General features: G+C 53.2%; 1 protein-coding gene across 2 annotated transcripts in view; it reads right to left on the bottom strand.

The window, feature by feature from the left end:
• The window catches only part of IQGAP3 (IQ motif containing GTPase activating protein 3), a 66,896-nt gene that overhangs the window by 3,160 nt on the left and 44,973 nt on the right, over positions 1-18,763 (bottom strand). For both annotated transcript variants that reach the window (XM_075907922.1, XM_075907923.1), the window contains exons 25-37: positions 18,372-18,535; positions 15,662-15,886; positions 15,409-15,549; positions 13,268-13,352; positions 12,659-12,891; positions 10,572-10,704; positions 10,073-10,175; positions 8,729-8,840; positions 8,346-8,433; positions 6,178-6,390; positions 3,288-3,454; positions 1,921-2,022; positions 614-722 (exon numbers count right to left, since the gene is read on the bottom strand). In XM_075907922.1, the coding sequence (XP_075764037.1) occupies positions 614-722; positions 1,921-2,022; positions 3,288-3,454; positions 6,178-6,390; positions 8,346-8,433; positions 8,729-8,840; positions 10,073-10,175; positions 10,572-10,704; positions 12,659-12,891; positions 13,268-13,352; positions 15,409-15,549; positions 15,662-15,886; positions 18,372-18,535 (1,875 nt within the window). The remainder of the gene's footprint in view (positions 1-613; positions 723-1,920; positions 2,023-3,287; positions 3,455-6,177; positions 6,391-8,345; positions 8,434-8,728; positions 8,841-10,072; positions 10,176-10,571; positions 10,705-12,658; positions 12,892-13,267; positions 13,353-15,408; positions 15,550-15,661; positions 15,887-18,371; positions 18,536-18,763) is intronic.

Here is an 18,763-nt window from a genome sequence, read left to right as displayed (position 1 = left end):
CCCCACTAAATCAACCCAGCCAGGGCTTTGTTAAGTTGGGACTTAAAAACCTCTAGGGCTGGATTCCCCACCCCCTCCCTAGGGAACCCATCCCAGTGCTTCCCCACCCTCCTAGGGAAATAGCTTTTCCTAATATCCAAGCTAGACCTCCCCCACTGCAATTTGAGACCATGGCTCTTTGTTCTGTCATCTGTCGCCACCAAGAACAGCCTCTCTCCATCCTCTTTGAAACCCTCCTTCAGGTAGCTGAAGGCTGCTATCAAATCTCCCTTCACTCTACTCTTCTGTAGAAGAAACAAGCCCAAATCTCTCAGCCTCTCCTTATAAGTCATATGCTCCAGCCCCCTAGTCATTTTTGTTGCCCTCCGCTGGAGTCTCTCCAAACAGATCCACATCCTTTCTGTAACAGGGGGCCCAGAATTGGATGCAGTACTCCAGCTGTGGCCTCACCAGTGCTGAATAAAGGAGACTCATCACTCCCCTAGATCTGCTGGCAACGCTCCTCCTAATGCGCCCCAAAGCATACTTCTTGGCGGATTGGTGCATTGACAGCACCTCCGCTCTATGCTGCTGTAGGCTCAGCCCCATGGGTGAAGGTGCCCGGGCTCCCTACCTGATAGTGAAGCTGGAACTTCTCCATGTCGATCCCCATAAATCTGGCCGTCACCTGGAACTTGCCAGCTTCCTCACACGGAACGATATCGAAAATCACGTTCCGGAACCTGGCAGGGGATAGAGTTAAACTAGGGGCAACAGAAAGGCTGCGACGGGGGTTCTATTCCCCTGCTGGCAGGGGAGTGTTTCTTAATGGTTAGAGCAGGCAGGAATTGGACTCAGGACACTGCTGCTAAGACACTCACTCATGTGAGTGGGAATATTTTGTAACAACCAGACTTGAAGGAGGAGAGCACATGGGATCGTCTCAAATTTGTAGCCAGTTTGAGTAATCTTCCCTTTGACGCTGCCCTGCCCAGGGCCCCTCTAATATCCTCTGAGTCCTAAACGCCTATACAGGAGGGATGGGCAATCATTTTCAGGGGGGCCGCATCATGAAATTTGGTACGTGGTCACAGGCCGGCTCCCCCCCCCCCCCCCCCAGAAGTGGAGGGTCTTGGGGGCTACAGACAGGGAAAGAAAAAAAAAAAAGTGTGAAAGAGACACTGTGTGAGAGACAGACTGACACAGACTGAGTGTGTGTGGCACTGAGATGGGAGAGTGTTGTGGCAGAGTTGTGTGTGACAGTGACCATGTGTGTGGGATGCAGAGAGGGTGCATGTGACAGTGACACAGTGTGTGTGCTGGCCGCTGCTGGGTAAGTTTGAGAGAAGCCACGCGCTGTCTCTTTAAGACAGGGAAAGTTGTCCTGGTCTGTTGTCTCCCCCTCCCCCGCTTTGCAAAGGTGGGATATTGGAGCAAAGAGAAGAGAGAAAGCACTAAAATCTTAGAAACTGTGCGCTGCCTTTAAAGCCAGGCACTCCTCTGAGTCACCAGAGTTCTTCAGACCGGAGCCGTTCCGCTGTGTGTCTCCCTCTCCCTGACCTCTGCGCTGCAGAGGTGGGGTACAGGGACAGGGGGACACCCTGACTTCAGCATTCCCCCCCTCACCTCCCCATTGCAAAGCTTGCAGGAGGTCCTAGGAGCAGCTCAGCTGCAGGAGGGAGCAAGGTGGGGAGGGACAGCCAAATACAGGCTGCCAGCTGTCAGTATGCATGCTCTGTTCATTGGCTGAGCGTGTCAGAGAGAAATGCTTAGTGGGCCGATTTTGCCTGCCGCTGCTATATGGCCTCTAGGTGGAGACAGTCAGCAAAGCAGGAGCAAGGACGGCCAGCCAGCAATGACCAGGTCTCACCACACGGGCAGCTGAGCTGGACTGGGGCGGTTTCAGCTTGGAGCAGCACCGACGGCCGGGAGGCTACTTACTGGCTGACGGGCAAGTCTTCTATCTCCAGCAAGACGCCCTTCTCAAAGAGCCGTGCCGCCGTGTAATGCAGCGAGTGCTGCTTCCTGCTTTTTCCGTTGAGCCTCAAAAGAAACAGAATTGGGGTAAGTTCAAAGCAGAGAAGGCAGGGGGCTGAATCCCAGCCACTCAGCCGCCTGCCGGGTAGGTGATAAAACACAGGGCATGGCTCTACACCCACTCATCCAAGTCAAGAGTTTGGACCTCAGGCAGATCTCTAGTAGGGCCATGGGCCGGGAATTAAAAAAAATAAAAATAAATCAGTGAACTTGTGAGACATGCAGAGGAATTTCCAGATTAAAAGGGATGCAGGAGAGAAGGTCTTGACCCAAGAGAAAAAAAGCAAGCTAGCAAGAAGGCCCATAAAGCTAAATATGCAGGGTGACACTTTTTTTTTTGGCAACAAACACAAACCACACAACACCCACAAACATGATTCTGGGTTGCATAAACAGGAGTGTGAGTGCAAGACATGAGAAGTCATTCTTCTGCTCCATTCCGTGCTGATTAGGCCTCATTTGGAGAATTGTGTCCAGTTCTGGGCACCACATTTCAGGAAAGATATGGAGAAATTGAAGAGGGTCCAGAGAAGAGCAACAAAAATGATTAAAAGTCTAGAAGACATGACCAATGGAGAAAGACTGAAAGAATTGGGCTTGTTTAGTTTAGAAAAGAGAAGACTGAGGGGGGACATGGCAGCAGTTTTCAAGTATCAAAAAGGGTGTTACAAGGAGGAACGGAAAAAATTGTTCTTTGTCCTGAGGACAGGACAAGCAGCAATGAGTTTAAATTGCAGCAAAGGAGGTTTAGGCTGGAGATTAGAAAAAACTTCCTAACGGTCAGGGTGATTAAGTACTGGAATAAATTGCCCAAGGAGGTTGTGGAATCTCCATCACTGGAGATATGTAAGAGCAAGATAGGTACCTATCAGGGATGGTCTAGAAGATGATGCTTGGTCCTACCGTGAGGGCAGAGGACTGGACTTGAAGACTTCGAGGGCCCTTCCAGTTCTAGTGTTCTATGATAACGTTAACTAAAAAAGAATGTAATGCTATATACAGAGTTGAGACTAATTCCTTTCTGACCCCTGGCTGCTGACCAATTCATGCCCTGAAGCACGATATTCAGTTACCCTCTGGCTTACTCTGCATAAGTGTTGATGGTTATTGCTTTGAGCTCTTTTCTAGAGCCTGGCATGGATACAAAATTATCTGTATCCACAAAAATGAGCCATGGATATCCACAGATGCGGATACCCACTTTAGCTCTGCGGGTATCTGTGGATTTGGAGAGCTCTATTCTTTACCAACCCATGCATAGCCCAACCTACTTGCTGTTGGCTGCCAGGTTGTCCAGACACGTCCGGATGTACTGATTGTAATAATCGATTTGCTCCTCATAAAACAAGGTCTTGCCGTTGAGGCTGCTGAGGGTCTGCCTCAATTTTACCAGCTCCCCCTTGCGGTGCTGCCGGTAGCGCCTCTGATGGCGAATATCCTGGAACGTGTACAGGAATCAACACAAATAAAGAACTGGAAAACCCCGTGCCCAGAGCCAGTTCATTCAAGTAGACACAGGGATTCACACGTGGTCACTAGCAAGCAGAAATGCAATTGGATTCAGGGCTTAAAAGCAGCCGATTCGTTTTTGGGCAATTACAAAAATGTTCTGAGTAGCCTCCTACGGGCTGGGGCTGGCCCATGGGACAATTACATCTAGGGACGTAACTGGTTAACAGGTAAGAATTGCTCTTTCCAGGTAATGCTAACCGGTTACCAGTTAACTGACAGCCCTGCGGGATGCTGATTAAGCAGTTAACTAGTTAAATGTACAGCCACTCCCCGACTTATGACCATCCATACTTACGACCAACCTCCCTTTAACCCCATTAGAATATTTTCGAGTTGAGAACCACGTACGTCAAGTTTTTCGAACAGCTCGGGCGGCACGTTTAAGGGTATTTCCGACTTACAACCAGGTGTTCAGAATGTAACCCATTCGTAAGACGGGGACTGTGTAATGTGGTAACCAGTTAACTCAGGGGTGGGCAATAATTTTGCAGGGAGGGGGCCACTTCATTAATTGTGGGGCGGGGCCTCTGGCAAAAAAGGGCGGGGCCTCTGGCAAAAGGGGCGGTTCCCGCTAGGCACCGCACACCCCTGGCAAGGGGGAGGAGATTTTGTGCGCTCCCCCATTCCCAGGCCAATTGAGACCTGCAGGTGGAGGAATGTGCAAAGTCATTTTCAAAACAGCTGGTGACTCCCTCTAGGCACCATGCGGCGCTGGCAGGGGGGGAAGGAACCACCAGCCACGTTGAACAGCAAGTGACTTCATGCACTCCCATGCTCCCCGGTCCCAAATGGCCTGGAGACGGGTGACAGCAGGGCGGCTGCGGGCCATATTAAATGGCTCGGTGGGCTGGATTCAGCCCACGGGCCGCATCTTGCCCACCCTTAGGTTAACGATTTAAACGGGATTTTACATCTCTAATTCCATCCGGCCCCCGAATGCCTCCGCTCCCATCAGCGGTACCTGCTTGGAATGGGAGGCAGTCGTACGGCATGGCAGCGAAATCCTGCACACGCCTGAGACCAGCTCTAAGAAATGGTCCTCTCCACGTGGCACGACCTGCCACGCAGGCGGATGCCGGTTTCCAGAACGAGTGTTTCCATACAGGCTCACCGAGGTGCCCCCAAACTAGATCTAGCCCGCGGCATTGGAAAGGAAGACCCCCATTTGGAAGGCATCACAACTGATCAGGACCCAGCTCCCCGCCTCCTTCCCCGCAGCTAGTTCTGGGCTCTCCCCATCAGACAACGCTAGGGACAGCGAGGCTAACTGAGCGTTTAAGGCACCAGGTTGGGACGTGGGGCAGCAGGATACAATCCCCGGCTCGTGAGACTTTGGGAAGTTCACAGCATCAGAATTTGTGGACACCGAGCTTCTGTTTAGACATCTCAGGAAGCGGCCCCATCATCAAGAGAGTTCAGCCTGGTGCTTTGCCCGAGCAGGAAAAATCTAGATCCCAACTGCAGCAGGTTTTTTGATCAAAGGGGGTGTTTGCTCTGGGCATGAGCCGGTCGAGGTTCAGATCTGAAGAGAGTCAATAGGACTTTCCTAGGGGCTGGGGTGGATTCTCTGTCACTTGAGTTCTTGAAATCCAGACGGGGTCTCTTTCTAACAAGAGACACTATACTCAAAACAGAAGGGGCTTGATGAAGAAATGATTGTGGGGGGAGGGAAGGAAGGGAGTAAATATTCTTGAGCTCGTGTTACACAGGCGATCACTCATGATCCTAATGGCTCTGCCTGGCCCCAGTCTACGAAACTGGTCTGTGAGCGCTTTTGGAAGTCAACTCAATCCCCATGCCTCAGTTTCCACACCTGTAAAATGGAGCGAATATTAGGGCTGGGATAGTGTAAACGGTTATCTGATGAGCCTGGGTTCATTGGTTAATCTCGGTGGCTATACACAAGACCCCTCCTCCCGCGTTGCTGCCTCGGATACAGAGCAGTGTGAGGGTGGAGGGGGCAGGCGGGAGCCAGTGTTCACGGAGAACCTGCTTTTTAAGCCTGTACACGTGTAACCACTGAAAGTTTCAGCAGTTACACATTTACCACAAATCAATGCATTTTAACCTCCCTAGCCAATATTGCTGCCTTACTGCACAAACTTATTGGGAGCATGAAGCCCGTTAACTGCTGAACCACTCAGGAAGGGAGTGAAAACTAAGTAGCAAGGTAAACAGACAGCTGTCGAGACTCCAGTTGACAGTAGGAGTCTGGGGGTTCAGCTGAAAAAGCTCAGAGCCCAGCCCCAGTCGGCGGGACTACAGGATGGGAGGTAATACCAATCCGGCCACAAAGCTGGTCCTGGGGCAGGAGAGTTTTAGAAAGAGATGGCAGCAGGAGAATTAAACAGGCTGACCCTCCGATACCAGCTCGGACATATGAACCTTTATAGCACGTGGCCGCCCCTCACAGTCACGTCTGAGCACTGCACAAATCGGTGCGCTGATCCTCACCCCTGGTCACATGGGGCGTCTGTGACAAAGTAGGGACTCAAGCACACTGCCTGTGTGTCTGCCTGAATACTTCTTTTGGCCCCCAACTTTGGATGCCTAGGGTAGGCTCCTAGGCATCCAAACCCCTCTGGCTTCGCCGGGTACTGACTCCCGTTTCTAGCCCTGGGTTCTCTACGCCGGGGCAGGCTGCAGTACCTTGGCCATCTCATTGACGATCTCCTGATACTGATTGGCCACGTGCACCACCCCCAGGCTCTCCAGGCGCCGCAGGTTCCGCAGCACCTTCCGCTTCTTCTCTTCTAGGGAGAGCTGGCTGTTGCCAGCCAGGGAGCGGTTGCGTTTCAGCCTGTCGGGGGTCTGGGCCTCGCACAGGGCCCGTTCATGCATCCGGTGGTGATGGAAGGCTTCCTGCAGTGAGGGAGGGGCAGGGGGAGAGAAACGTTTTGTCCATCAACAGGGAACCTGCAACCCTGGAAGTGGGTTTTGTGTCTCGGCAGCCATGGGGAGAGCTTAGGAAGGCAGACAGTGCGCTCCCCCCCACCTCTCTTCACAAGCCGGAGCTGAGCAGAGGGGACTGTGTCTTCTCATACTGGGTGGGGCACGGCTGGGCATAAGGAATCCACACTGCTCACCAGCCAGGGGCAGTTGTAACAGGCTGGCCTGCCTCTTTAGAAGACCAGGAGGCCACCAGTCAGTCTTGTCCGGTGGTTGGCCCTGTGCCGTAATAAAACAGCCTTCCGGCTGAAGGTGGGACTAGCTGATAAAACACCTGAGCCTCAGGAAAGGGCAGAGGGACTCTGACTGGGGGGAGGCCCTGAAATAGGGTGTGGAAGAAGCAAAGGATCCAGGCTCTGTCCTGGAGCAAATAGGGGAGGCCAGAAAGGACTTGGAACTGAGCCCAGGACACGGGCTGAAGAGGACTGGGCCAGGGGCCCACTTTGGAGGAGGAACTACAGGCAGGGAGTGCCTGCAGGACCTTTACACACAGCTAGAAAGGAGCACGATGGGGGAGCCACACCCATGACATGTGCTCAGTCTAGATCAGTGTCTCTCAACTTTTTTTTTTTTTTTTTATTAAGTATCCCTTTTTTTTCCAAACAAAAATTGTAAGTACCCCCAGTACCAACCATTTTCAGATGCACACATTTTTTTTCTCCCATTGAAACACATTTGTTTAAACAACTTAATCGTAGCTGGGCGGGCGATGATATTTTTGGGTGTAAAAAGTACAAAAATAATAATAGAAATGTAGCTGGGTTAGTCTGGTGTAGCTGAAACAAAAAACAGGACTATGCAGCACTTTAAAGACTAACAGATATAGATGGGATTGGTCCTGCCTAGAGCGGGGGGCTGGACTTGATGACCTTCTGGGGTCTCTTCCAGTTCTATGATTCTATGATAAGGGGATGGTTGGATGAAATAACATGATCTTGGTAACTAATTGACCATTCATTATCAGTTGGAAATAGGTCAATGGAGGGATGATAGGAGTTGCTATAGGGAACTTTCTGGGTGTCTGGCTGGTGAGTCTTGCCCACATGCTCAGGGTTTAGCTGATCGCCATATTTGGGGTCGGGAAGGAATTTTCCTCCAGGGCAGATTGGCAGAGGCCCTGGAGGTTTTTCGCCTTCCTCTGTAGCATTGGGCACAGATCACAGCTGGAGGACTCTCTGCATGTTGGGGCCTTCGAAGTATTTGAAGGCTTCAATATCTGAGATATAGGTGAGAGGATTATTCTAGGAGGGGTGGGTGAGATTCTGTGGCCTGCACTGTGCAGGGGGTCAGACTAGATGATCATAATGGTCCCTTCTGACCTTAAAAGTCTATGAGTCAAGATGGTTTATTAGGTGATGAGCTTTTGTGGGCCAGATCCAAAATTTTCTTCCACTATTTGATCTGAGGAAGTGGGTCTAGCCCATGAAAGCTCATCACCTAATAAACCATTTTGTTAGTCTTTAAAGTGCTACATAGTCCTGTTTTTTGTTTCAAAAATAATAAAGCACTGTGAGACTGAACACAAAAATTCAGGTTTCTCCAAATTTCAGTTGTGTTGACGTAACCCCCCCAGACTGTCTCTCAAGTACTCCTAAGGGTACTCGTACCACTGGTTGAGAGACACTGCTCTAGATAAGTTCCTCTCCTTTGCAATCATGTGTTTGCAGTTTATAAATAAATCAGCCAGTAGATGGAACCGTGTGCTACAGAGTTCCAGGAAGCATGTTGGCCCCTGGTAAACAATGGAAGCAAAACTGGGACTTGAACTGGGTGGAAACCTGTTTGTTTTTTGTAGCAGTTTTAACAAACATCTCCTGTTGAAGGCAGACTGTGATTTGCCCAGCCCAACACCTCTTCTCTTCCCCTACCTGATCCTCTGATACAGCTGTCCGTAAGATCTCCAAGAGGGAATCCCCTGGCTGGGACTGGATCACATCCACTAGCATCTGTTTGGTGCTAAAACAGAAGAGCACGAGTTACCCATTTTACTGGCTGCAGGGGAGAAGGTCAAGCGCATTAGGTGCACGGCAATGAGCCAACAGCGGAAGAAGATTTCCTTGCAATGCCACTACTGGGGCATTTGACGTATCAGAGCAAATCAAGGAGCCCAACCAAGCCAACATGACCCTTCACTCGCTTGGCTTCTCAGGATCAGAAAAGCGTCACTGAATTCCTTAGGCCACAGGGCCCCTTTCAAAGGGAGACGTGCCCTGGCCTCGCTGGAGCTCCACACGTAGGCTGCTGTGCTCACCTCAGCAGCAATCTCTTGGTATCTGCCTCCTCGCTGCTGGCCTCGATCACATCGAACTTGTTGGTGAGGGTGAGCGAGATCTCCATCTCGCTGGGATTTAGTGCACTCTCACCTGCCAGGCCAAAGAGAGAGTCAGAAGGAGCTACTTCCTCAGTCGGAGGAGGAGAGGGGTGATCAGAGCCAGAGAGGAGAGACTTGCGTTCTACAAGGTGCCCTGTCACCAGGATGGACGTCTGAGTGTGGGGTAGGTTGCTTAGAGCCCCTCTGGGCTCCTGCTTACAAACCTGGGGCTTTGACCAATAAGGCATCCCCTCAGTGGTGCCTGGGGCCATTAAACCAAAAGGAAGTATTTCTTCATACGTCTCACAATCAACCTGTGGAACTCCTTCCCAGATGTTGTGAAGGCCAGGATTTTAACAGGCTCAAGAAAGAATTAGATAAATTCATGGGGGATAGGTCCATCAATGGCTATTAGCCAGGATGGGAAAGGAAGCTGTCCTTAGCCTCTTTTTGTCAGGGCTGGGAAATGGGTGACAAGGAATGGATCACTTGATTCCCTGTTCTGTTCATTGCCTTTGGGGCACCTGGCATTAGCCAGTGTCAGAAGACAGGATACTGGGCTAGATGGACCTTTGGTCTGACCCAGACCGGTCGGTCTTATGTTCTTCTATTTCCTGCTAATAACTACGCCTCCCCGCGCAAAGACGACGGAGAAGAAAGAATAAGCCTGAACATCATAAAAATAAGTAATGAAACCCACCCAATAAAAGAAAAACAGAGGCTAGGGACAGCTTCCCTGCCCATCCTGACAAATAGCCATTGAGGAACCTATCCCCCATGAATTTATCTAGTTCTTTTTTGAGCCTGTTAAAATCCTGGCCTTCACAACATCCCCTGGCAAGGAGTTCCGCAGGTTGACTGTGGGATGTGTGAAGATCAGAAGGATGGGAAACAAAACAGATGCGACCGTACTGACAAAACCCCACAAAGTGAGCTTTAAAAAAAATCAGGAGACCTAACAGAGTTCTCGGTCTTCCCTCCCACCTCCGATCTTAATGCACACAGGACACGTTTTCAAGCTTTTCCCAGCAACCGTAAGGGCTAAAAACTTAATGGGAGCTGAAGTTCTATCAGTTGCATTGACTTCCGGAGTGGCGGCATTAAAGGAAAACAGGTGGCCACACTAGTTACTCACCCAAGAAAGTCAACGCCTTGGCCCAGGGGCATGGAATTCTGCTAGGCTGCTCGCAGAGGGGAGAACAAGCATCATCTGTTCATTGGAAAGGGGACACCAGAGGAGAAGGGCAGGTGTTTCCTTGAAACTGACAAGGGGTCTGTACATACCTATTAGAGACTGGGCAGTAGGCAGCTCATCCAGAGCTTCCAACAGCTCGTGCAGGGGGTCCTTGTGGTCAGGAGCGATGCACTCCTGGTGCTCCAGTAACAGCTGCGTAGCCAGCGGGAGAACGGGAGCAAGGCAGAGAGCACAAAAGGATCGGGATTACAAGCCGCATTCCAGACGACTAGCGCCCCACAGTTCCAGCCGATGGTACCATCTGGCCTACCTTGTATGCGCCGGACACCCCGTGACCCACAGGCAGGAGGAGGATCCAACCTGGCCTGTGGAGTGGGGTGGGGATGAGGGGGGGGAGGGATGTTCTGACCCAACCCCAGCACTTGCAGCAGAAGCTGATCAGCTTGGGTGCCAGGCTCTACATCAGACTGTTGATCTGAGGGTCCAAGGTGTGAGCCCTTAATGAAGTTGGGTGCCAGCATGAGCCCTCCTCCCCATCCCAGCCGTGAGGCAGACACCCCCCCCTCTTTCCAGCCCATCGCCCCAGACCTGGTGGGTGTCGAGGAGCTCTGCCACCGTGATGTAGATGACTGGCTTGGCCACAGCCACCATCTCCGAGTACTCGTCCACCTGAAACCTCTCTTCCGGCTCGGGGACGGAACAGGCAGCCTGGATGAACTTCCTAAGGAGCAACAGCAGGGAGGGGTGGGAGGAGGAAAAAGACATCCGTTCCGTGACTGCTGAATCCAGTCCAGAATTTACAGCAGGGGTCTCAAACTCCTGGCTCCTAGCCCATTCCCCCTGGAGCGAGCATGCAATCTGGCCCAGGCTAGGTGAGAGGGAGGAGCTGTCCGTTACTAGCCCCCAAGTCCTGCCCCTTCATGCCATTGCCCCACCCTCTCATGGCACCCCATCCCCAAGGACGCAGCTTCAGGGATCATTGAAGGACCCACACGGTGACAGCAATTGGACCCCCGCCCCACAGCGGCAGGAACTGTGGGGAAGAAGAACGTTCCACTTCCCCCAAGGATCCTCCAGGCCAGGTCCCTGAGGATCCCGAAGCTGCATCCTGAGAAACGGGTTGTCTTTGGGGGGGAGAGGGCGGGGCAATGTCAGGAAGGGGCGGGACTGGGAATCTGGTAACGGACAGTCACGCCCCTCATCCCTGCCCACTGGTAGTCCTGGGCTATATTGCACAACGGGCCAGGAATTTGAGACCCCTGATTTAGGGCACATAGGAAACAGGCTGGGGAGCTGCAGAGGGAGGGAACCTCAGGGCCGGTATCCAGCAGCCTGAGTAGGGGGATTCTCTCTACCACCACCACAGCCCGGTCCTCTCATCTGCACCCTCCAGGAGAAGGCAGGGAGCAAAGCAAGAGGGACACAGCAGGAATCTTCCAGCTTTGCCCCACTGAGCCAATGACGGGAGGCACCAAATGCTGAGAATCTGGGATAACCGGCTCCAAAGACCCGGCTTTTTGTCTCTTCCCATGGCCCAGCTTGCACTGCCCATGGTGCTAGGTGCCAGGCTGGGAGAGCTGCATTCCTGGCTGCAGGCTCGTGCCGTACGGACCGTTTGACTGAGGGCTCATTTAGGGGCGGTCTCCAATTACCAACAAAGGGGCAACAGCAGTCCGGGTAGATACAACAGCAGCGGTAGGAGTCCGCTGGGGTCACCAACCGGCCGCTATTCCGAGAGCGAGTTCCAGTTCGTCTCCGTGTGCCTGCAGCACGATGCAGCCTCGGGAGAACACCTGTTATAGTTACCAACCTTGGGCTACAACAAACCTGGTCCCTGGATTGTCCCTTGAGCCAAAAGTTGGAGGGAACGTTGGTCCACACTAAGGTATAGCTATATCAGGCTACTTCTACTACCCTACAGCCCGGATCTGCACTCTCAGATCAATCTATCGGCGGCTGATTTAGCAGGTCTAGTTAAGACCCATCAAATCAACTGCAGATCGTTCTCCCTTCCTTCCAGTTACTCTTCCCATCTGGGGTAAAGTAAGGGAAGGCGACAGGAGAATTTCACATAACTGGAGTTGTGTAGCTTAAGTTCACTTTCCATTGTAGTGTACATGGAGGGAGAAAGAAAAAAAATAAACCACTCTCCAAATAGACATAGATCTACTAGTCATTATTAATTACTCGTATTGTCATAGTACTTTGGAGCCTGAGTCATGGACCACGACCCCTACAGTACTAGGTGCTGTACAAAAAAGGACCATCCTGGTCAGTTTTTAAGCTCAGATCCTCCTTTCTGCCCAGGTCACTTGCTTAAAAAAAAAAAAAAAAAAAAAAAGCAAGCAGCTGCCATCAAAACGTAGTTTAACTTTGCTGTAAAACTATCTCCTTTGCAGCAGCAAAGGAAGCTTGGCCTTGTGGCTGAGACCTTCACCTAGAAATTAAGAGACCTGGGTGGTGCTGCCACTGACCCCCTGCAGGAGACTCAGAAAGATGCCGAGTCTTTCTGGGCCTCAGTTTCCCCATTTGTGAAAGAGCAATGAATACCACCGAGGGTTTGCCTTGTTTGTTTCTGTGAAACTTTTTGGAGGCTAGGAGCAGTCTCACTACATGTACATACAGTGCCTAGTACAACAGGACCTTGAGTCCAACCACCACCACATGACACCAACCTGAACTTAGAGTGGGTTTCTTCCAGGTACTGGTTCACCACCCGCAGATGGCCATTCTCCCCTTCGAACATCTTATTGGCAGCTGCATGCTGCAGGATCTTGGCGACGGAGCCCAGGTTGCGCCGGTGCTCGGGATGCAGGGCCACCCCAGCAGAGACATCGACGATATCGAAGCCGTCCGGCGCCACCACGGCCGGGTTCATGAACCGGTAATAGAGCAGGTTCCCAACAATCTAGGGTGCAGGGAGGAGCAGTGACAGAGAAATATTACTACTACTAACGCCTTGCTCTTATGTGGCTATACAATGCAGGGCCCATGACACACAGTTTAGGAGTTCTGTTTCCATCCCACAGGAGGCAGCAGTGCACATACACTAGCCAGCTCATTACACTAGACTTATTCCTCTTACACAAATGGGGAAATGGCAGCACAGAGCAGGCACGGGACTTTCCCCAGGCCATACGATATAACTGCACCCGGAATTCAAATTGCTGGGCATGTGCCAATAGGCCACACTGCTCCTCCGATAGGATGCCATAGGAGGGCCTGGACATTTAGTTGCAGCCAACTACAGAGGCCTTGCCCAGCGATCCGCGTCCTCTACACACCTTGCAAATCTCCTCCTCGCTGGCATCTGGGAATTTCTCGGCCAGGGACGTCTTTAGGACTTTGGCCATGTAGCGCATGCCGTAGCTAGAAGAAGTCAGAGGAGAGGTTTCTTCCCAGGGCTGAGGTCAGCCGGCTGGCTCAGACTCACAAAATGTTAAGACCAGAGAGGGTTAACGAGCATCTAGTCCTACCTCCCACATGGCCTCTCCCAATGGTTCCTATGTCCAGCCCATGACCTTCGAGCTAGACCAGTAGTTTTCCAACAAGGGGTCGCACCCCAGGACTGGGTGTTGGAATGTTGGGCACTGGGTCTTGTTGGTGCAGGATCAGGTGAGCACCCCACAAGCAATCGGCAGCAGGCCCGGCTCCTAAGGGGCGGGGCAGGAAGAGCGCACAGGGCTCGGTGTTCTGCCCGTCCTGAGCACTAGCGCCGCATTCCCAGTGGCTGGGAACCTGCTGCTGGCTGTTTCTGGGGGAAACATAGTCTGCGGTGCCAGGAGAGGCAGGAAGCTGCCTTAGGCCTCTCCTCCCCGCTGCACCACTGACCGGGAGTCACTCAAGGGAAGCCCCTCCTGCCCCAGCCCTGCCCCCCCCCCCCACCAAAAGCCAGAAACCCTCCACCCCACCCCTACAACCCAAAGGTTGACCCCCACCCTGGAACACACACTCCAGTCACATTCTGTTGGGTGGCGGCATCAGCGATTTTCTTCAACAGGGCCGTGAGAGAAAAAAAAAAAAAAAAAAAAAAAAGTGTTTTTGAAAACCGCTGAGCTAGCGCAGAACTATGGGAAAGACATCCAGGCTTGTGTGCTGGGGGAATCCACCACTAGTGGTTCTAATGGCAAATGACCTCTCCCCATTACAAATCTGCTCATTTATTGCAAGCTAGTGGAGGTCTTTTGGTCTGTGTTTGTACAGCACCTCGCACGGTGGGGATCCCGGGTCGTAACTGGGGCGCCCAGGCGCTGCAGCGAAAACAGCAACATGGTACAAGTGACACCTCCACAGCTGACAATGCAACAGCCAGACTCAATGCTCCCTTGGCCAGAACAGTGTACAAGTTTTTTGGGGTGCGTGTGTGTGGGGGGGTAGTCTTCCCATCCATCATATTCTAGACCAGGGCTACGCAACACACGACCCGTGGTGCAATGTGGGTTTATGGTGTGGTTTGGGTTGATGTGCATTTTAGTAATTAAATTCGTGGACGGTTGTGAAGCCAAAACAAAACAAAAAAAAAAACTAATCAATATAATGGTCTTCGGTTGATGTGCGTTTTAGTGGTTATATTCTTGGACTGTCATTGCTCATTAAAAGTGCTGTCATATGGCTGGAAATCGGCTCATTTTATTAATATCAGCAACACTGACTTCAATGGGGCCTGTGTGTTGTGTAGTCTTGCCTTAATCTTTGTATTCGTGCCCATTAGTGTGAAAGGAGCTATTTGCATATATTTGCATGTCTATGCAACCACACTTAAGTTGCGGCCCTCGGCATGTGCTGTGAGTATCATTGTGGCCCCCGGGGCTTCCAAAGAGGATTAGCCCTGCTCTAGCCGACGCTGCAGCCTCTCCGGGAGCTGCCAAAGCCCTCTTAGGTAATCTCTCGGACTCCGCTCTCCAGCGTATGGAGGTGCGGAGTATTAGTCAACGTTTTATCCCTGTATTAAAAATTGGGGGACACGGAGGTACAGCTTGCCCATGCTCAGGCAGGGAGGAAGCCCAGTCCTCAACTCCCAGTCCTGTATTTTCACCGCGAGGTCCCGCTTCCTCCCTGGAGGAAAGGCTCCCCCACCATTATTGGGATCGGAATGGCAGAGTGGAATTCGCATCACTGAAAAGGCAAGCGCGTGAACACAGCCACCACCCCACAAGGCTCGCTAGATGCGTTCTTCCTTGAAAGCACTTTTGGTCTTAATTCAGCTCACCCAAGTTGCCTTGTCTGGACCCTTTCTGACTTCTGTCATCCCTGCTTTACACATGGGGAAACTGAGGCACAGGGCTTGGCCATGCCTCGCTCCAGATCATACCGCAAGTCAAAGGACTGGGAGTAAAAACCAGGTCATGCCGCTCCCAACCTGGTCCCCTTTCCACTAGGCCATGCTGCCTCACTGATCATAACGGGCTAGCCCAGAGCTACCTACGGAATTTGGTCCACGGAAGAAGTTATGGCAGAGAGGAACTTGTCTGTCACCACCAGGAGGTTACGGATGGAGATGTCCAGCCGCTGCTGAACCTCGGGGTGGCTCAGGGCCTGCTCCGGACTGACGTCATATGGGAGCTTGCTGTGGACAGAAGATAGACACCCCTTGGCATCAGCAAAAAGGCAAAGTAACGTGGCCTCTGTGGCAAGACTAGGGGCGGGGATGGGGCAAGGGGCAGGAGCGCAGACCTGACCTTTTCTGTCCGCTCTGTGACTCGAGCTGGTTGATCCAGGCCTTGTAGATGTCCAGAGGGTTGGTGCGGATACTGAGGGTTTTGTCCTGCAGGACTTCTTGCACGGGCTTGCCCAGGATCTGGCGCAAGGCGTTCTGCCCACGGGCATTACGGTAAAAACTCACCACCAGCCTGATCACCGTGGGGTTCCCCGTTAGGATATCGCGGGGCTGGTCCACTTTGGACCTGGGGGGGGAGGGAGGGGGGAGGAGGGGAAAAGGAAGAAAGGACAAAATTCTGACCTTGGCCTGAAGATGGACACTCCTGGGTGGATTTGCAGCCCGCGCATGTATATAGCCATGCTGGGCAAACAGCACAGTTGCACTGGACGGATCTGCCGAGCCGTGGAATCAACCTGCCTCCTCACACCATTGCCTACCCCTACCCCAGACCCCACGCCTTGGGGGGCCATGGTGGCATAGATTAGGCGAGGGAAGGCATTGCCTTGTGTCACGGAGTTTGGGGGAGTCACCGGGCCTTGCACCCCCCATCCACAGTCACAAGTGACTCAGGCAGCAGGTAGAACAGAAGGTTTATTGGTTCAGAGGGACAGCGCAGTTCAGACTTCTTGTTACAGGAACCAGAAGCCCTCAGTACAATCTGCTTTGGGGGTTGGGGGGCCCAGAGCCCAAGCTCTGGGCCCTGGCCCCCCCGGCCAGCTATACTGATAGTCCCTTCTTAAGGCAGCTGAAAAAGTAACTCGCACACCTAGCAACTGCGCCACCTCTTCCTCTGCTCAGATTCCCTGGCAAAGTGTCAGCTGACTGAATCCTGCACCTAGCTCCGGTGTCAGGCCAAACTGGGCCATTCCCTACACGCCTCTCCTCAGGAGTTCTCCCCCAGATATCCCATCCCCCGCTGGGACACACACACACACACACACACACACACACACACACACTTCAGAGCAGCACAGGACAGTAGGAATCGCGTACAGCACAACAAAGCAACCAGGGAATGCAAAATGGAGTGAACACAGGACTACAAGAGTGGACAAAATCCCCACTACATCACACCTTCCCATACTGCCAGCCTGGCCCTGCCCCACACTCCACCCCCGGAATGCCTACCCTATGGTGCTGGAGGGGGGGCAGCTTGGCTTCCTTTGGGGGGGGGGGGGCTTGCCTCCCTCAACCCTGTCTTCGCCCACCGACTATGGGGGGACCACATGGCATCTACCTCAACCAGCATATGGATGGTTGCCACGGCAGCCGGGGGGGGGGGGGGGGATTACCTGGGAGCCTGGCATGAAGCAGCAGCAAGAACCAGGCCCCCCCCAGACACACACAAAGCAGCCTGCTCCTGCCCCTTCCTAATGCCCCCTCCCAGCCCAGACTTCACCGGACTGCTTCTCTGGCCCCATGGCGCGTCGCTTTCCATCGCTGCAGAAAAGCAGGGTGCTGTGGGGTGCAGCGGAGCAGGCGGCCTGGTCACGCCGGCTCTTGCCACTGTGGTGAGTGTGGGAGGGAAGGTGACCCCTGCTGCCACCCTGCCCCAGGCCTCCCAGTAATCCCCTGGCTTGCACGGTTTCGAGGCAGGGGCTTTAGCAAGGGAGTGGAGCCCCGCGGCAAGGAGTGGGACGGGAGGGGGGCATTGCTCCAGGTGCCACATTCCCTTAGGGACAGCCCATACCAGGCCAAGGGGCTGCTGATGGCTCCGGATCTCCATGCCCCTCCTAGACATCGGGGGCAGGAACTAAGGGCCTAGCTGCTCTAGAACTGGAGGTGTGTCTGCAGCAGGGGCAGACCCAGCTTACTCGGGCACCAAGCGCAGCGAAGCGACAGCAACCTGGCCCTAGTCCGCATGCCTGACCGCATTGGGCAATCATTTTTGGTGGCCCACCCCAAGATTTTAGCAAGTGGTCAAGGGCTGCACTGTTCTATGAAGGGGATGTGGGGTTTGGGATGGAAGCTGGGCACAGAAGGGAGCCCGGAGTAGGGGACTGGGGTGCAGGAGAGGGCGGGAGGTCTGAGAGGGAGTGTGGGTGAAGGAGGAAGGTGTGACCTGGGGCAGAGGACTGGGGTGCAGGGTCGGGGAGGGGTATGGGTGCAGGAGAGGGTTCTGACTTGGGGGAGTGGATGGGGGGGGCAGGGGGCAGTATGGGAGGGAGTGGTGTCCTGGGGAAGGATGGGGTGGAGACCTCTGGTACACTCCCTGCCTGCCACAAACAGCTGGCTGCTCCCTTCATGTGCCTTTGTGCAGCACAGGGCAGGGCGGGGTTAAGGTTGCCATGGCAGCCTGAGGAGGTAATCCCTGGGAGCCGGCCAATGGGAGCTGAGTGATTGCACTGGGGGCGGGGGCAGCACACAGAGACACATTAAGCAGCCAGCTGCTTTGAGGGGCATGGGGCTGCTCCCTGCCTGAGGGTCCTGGTGGGGATTCAAAGGCATGGTGGGCCATACCTGGCCTGTGGGCCACATCCTCGCCTGCCCATGCCCTGAGAAAAGGGTCAAATCCTGGCCACTAGGAGTCTGGACAGGACCTCGCCCTACATCCTTGCCTGACAGCAGGTCTGTTACCTCCGAGGCAGCCACGGGTCTCAGGGGTCTAGGAATACTAGAGGCATCTGGCTGAGACCACTTCATTGGAGACAGACTGCCGGCTCCTTCACACCGCCCAGGGATTGGCACAGCTCCGGCCTTGGCCAATGGTCCGTGGGGGCAGCTCTTACCTGATCTCCTCCCGCAGGGCGGTTTGGAAGAGCTGAAGGAGCAGGTAGGCCTCCCTGGGGTTGGACGCGTAGTTGTAGAGCGCGAAGACCACCGATTCCATGAACTTGGTCGACTTGTTCTGGGGCATCTGGAAAATCAGCTTCGCCAGATACACAGGATGGGTCTGCGGATAGAGGAGGAGGATTAAGGAGGAGAGTGATCCTGGGTCATGAAGAGTCAGTGCTGTCTGGCGGATACAACCCTGGACAAGGAGTCAGGAGGTCTGGGTTGTATTCATGGCTCTGCCACTGATCTACCTTGGGTGAGTCACTCGCCCCTCTCTGCACCCTGCTATTTTTTTGGTGTTTGATTAGATGAAGATCTTTGGGACTTTATTTGGATCTTGGACCTC

This window comes from Pelodiscus sinensis, chromosome 24 (genome assembly GCF_049634645.1).
Source record: "Pelodiscus sinensis isolate JC-2024 chromosome 24, ASM4963464v1, whole genome shotgun sequence".
In the NCBI taxonomy this organism is placed as follows: domain Eukaryota; kingdom Metazoa; phylum Chordata; order Testudines; family Trionychidae; genus Pelodiscus; species Pelodiscus sinensis.
Note: the sequence above shows the minus strand (reverse complement) of the source record. Positions and strands in the feature narration are given on the sequence as shown.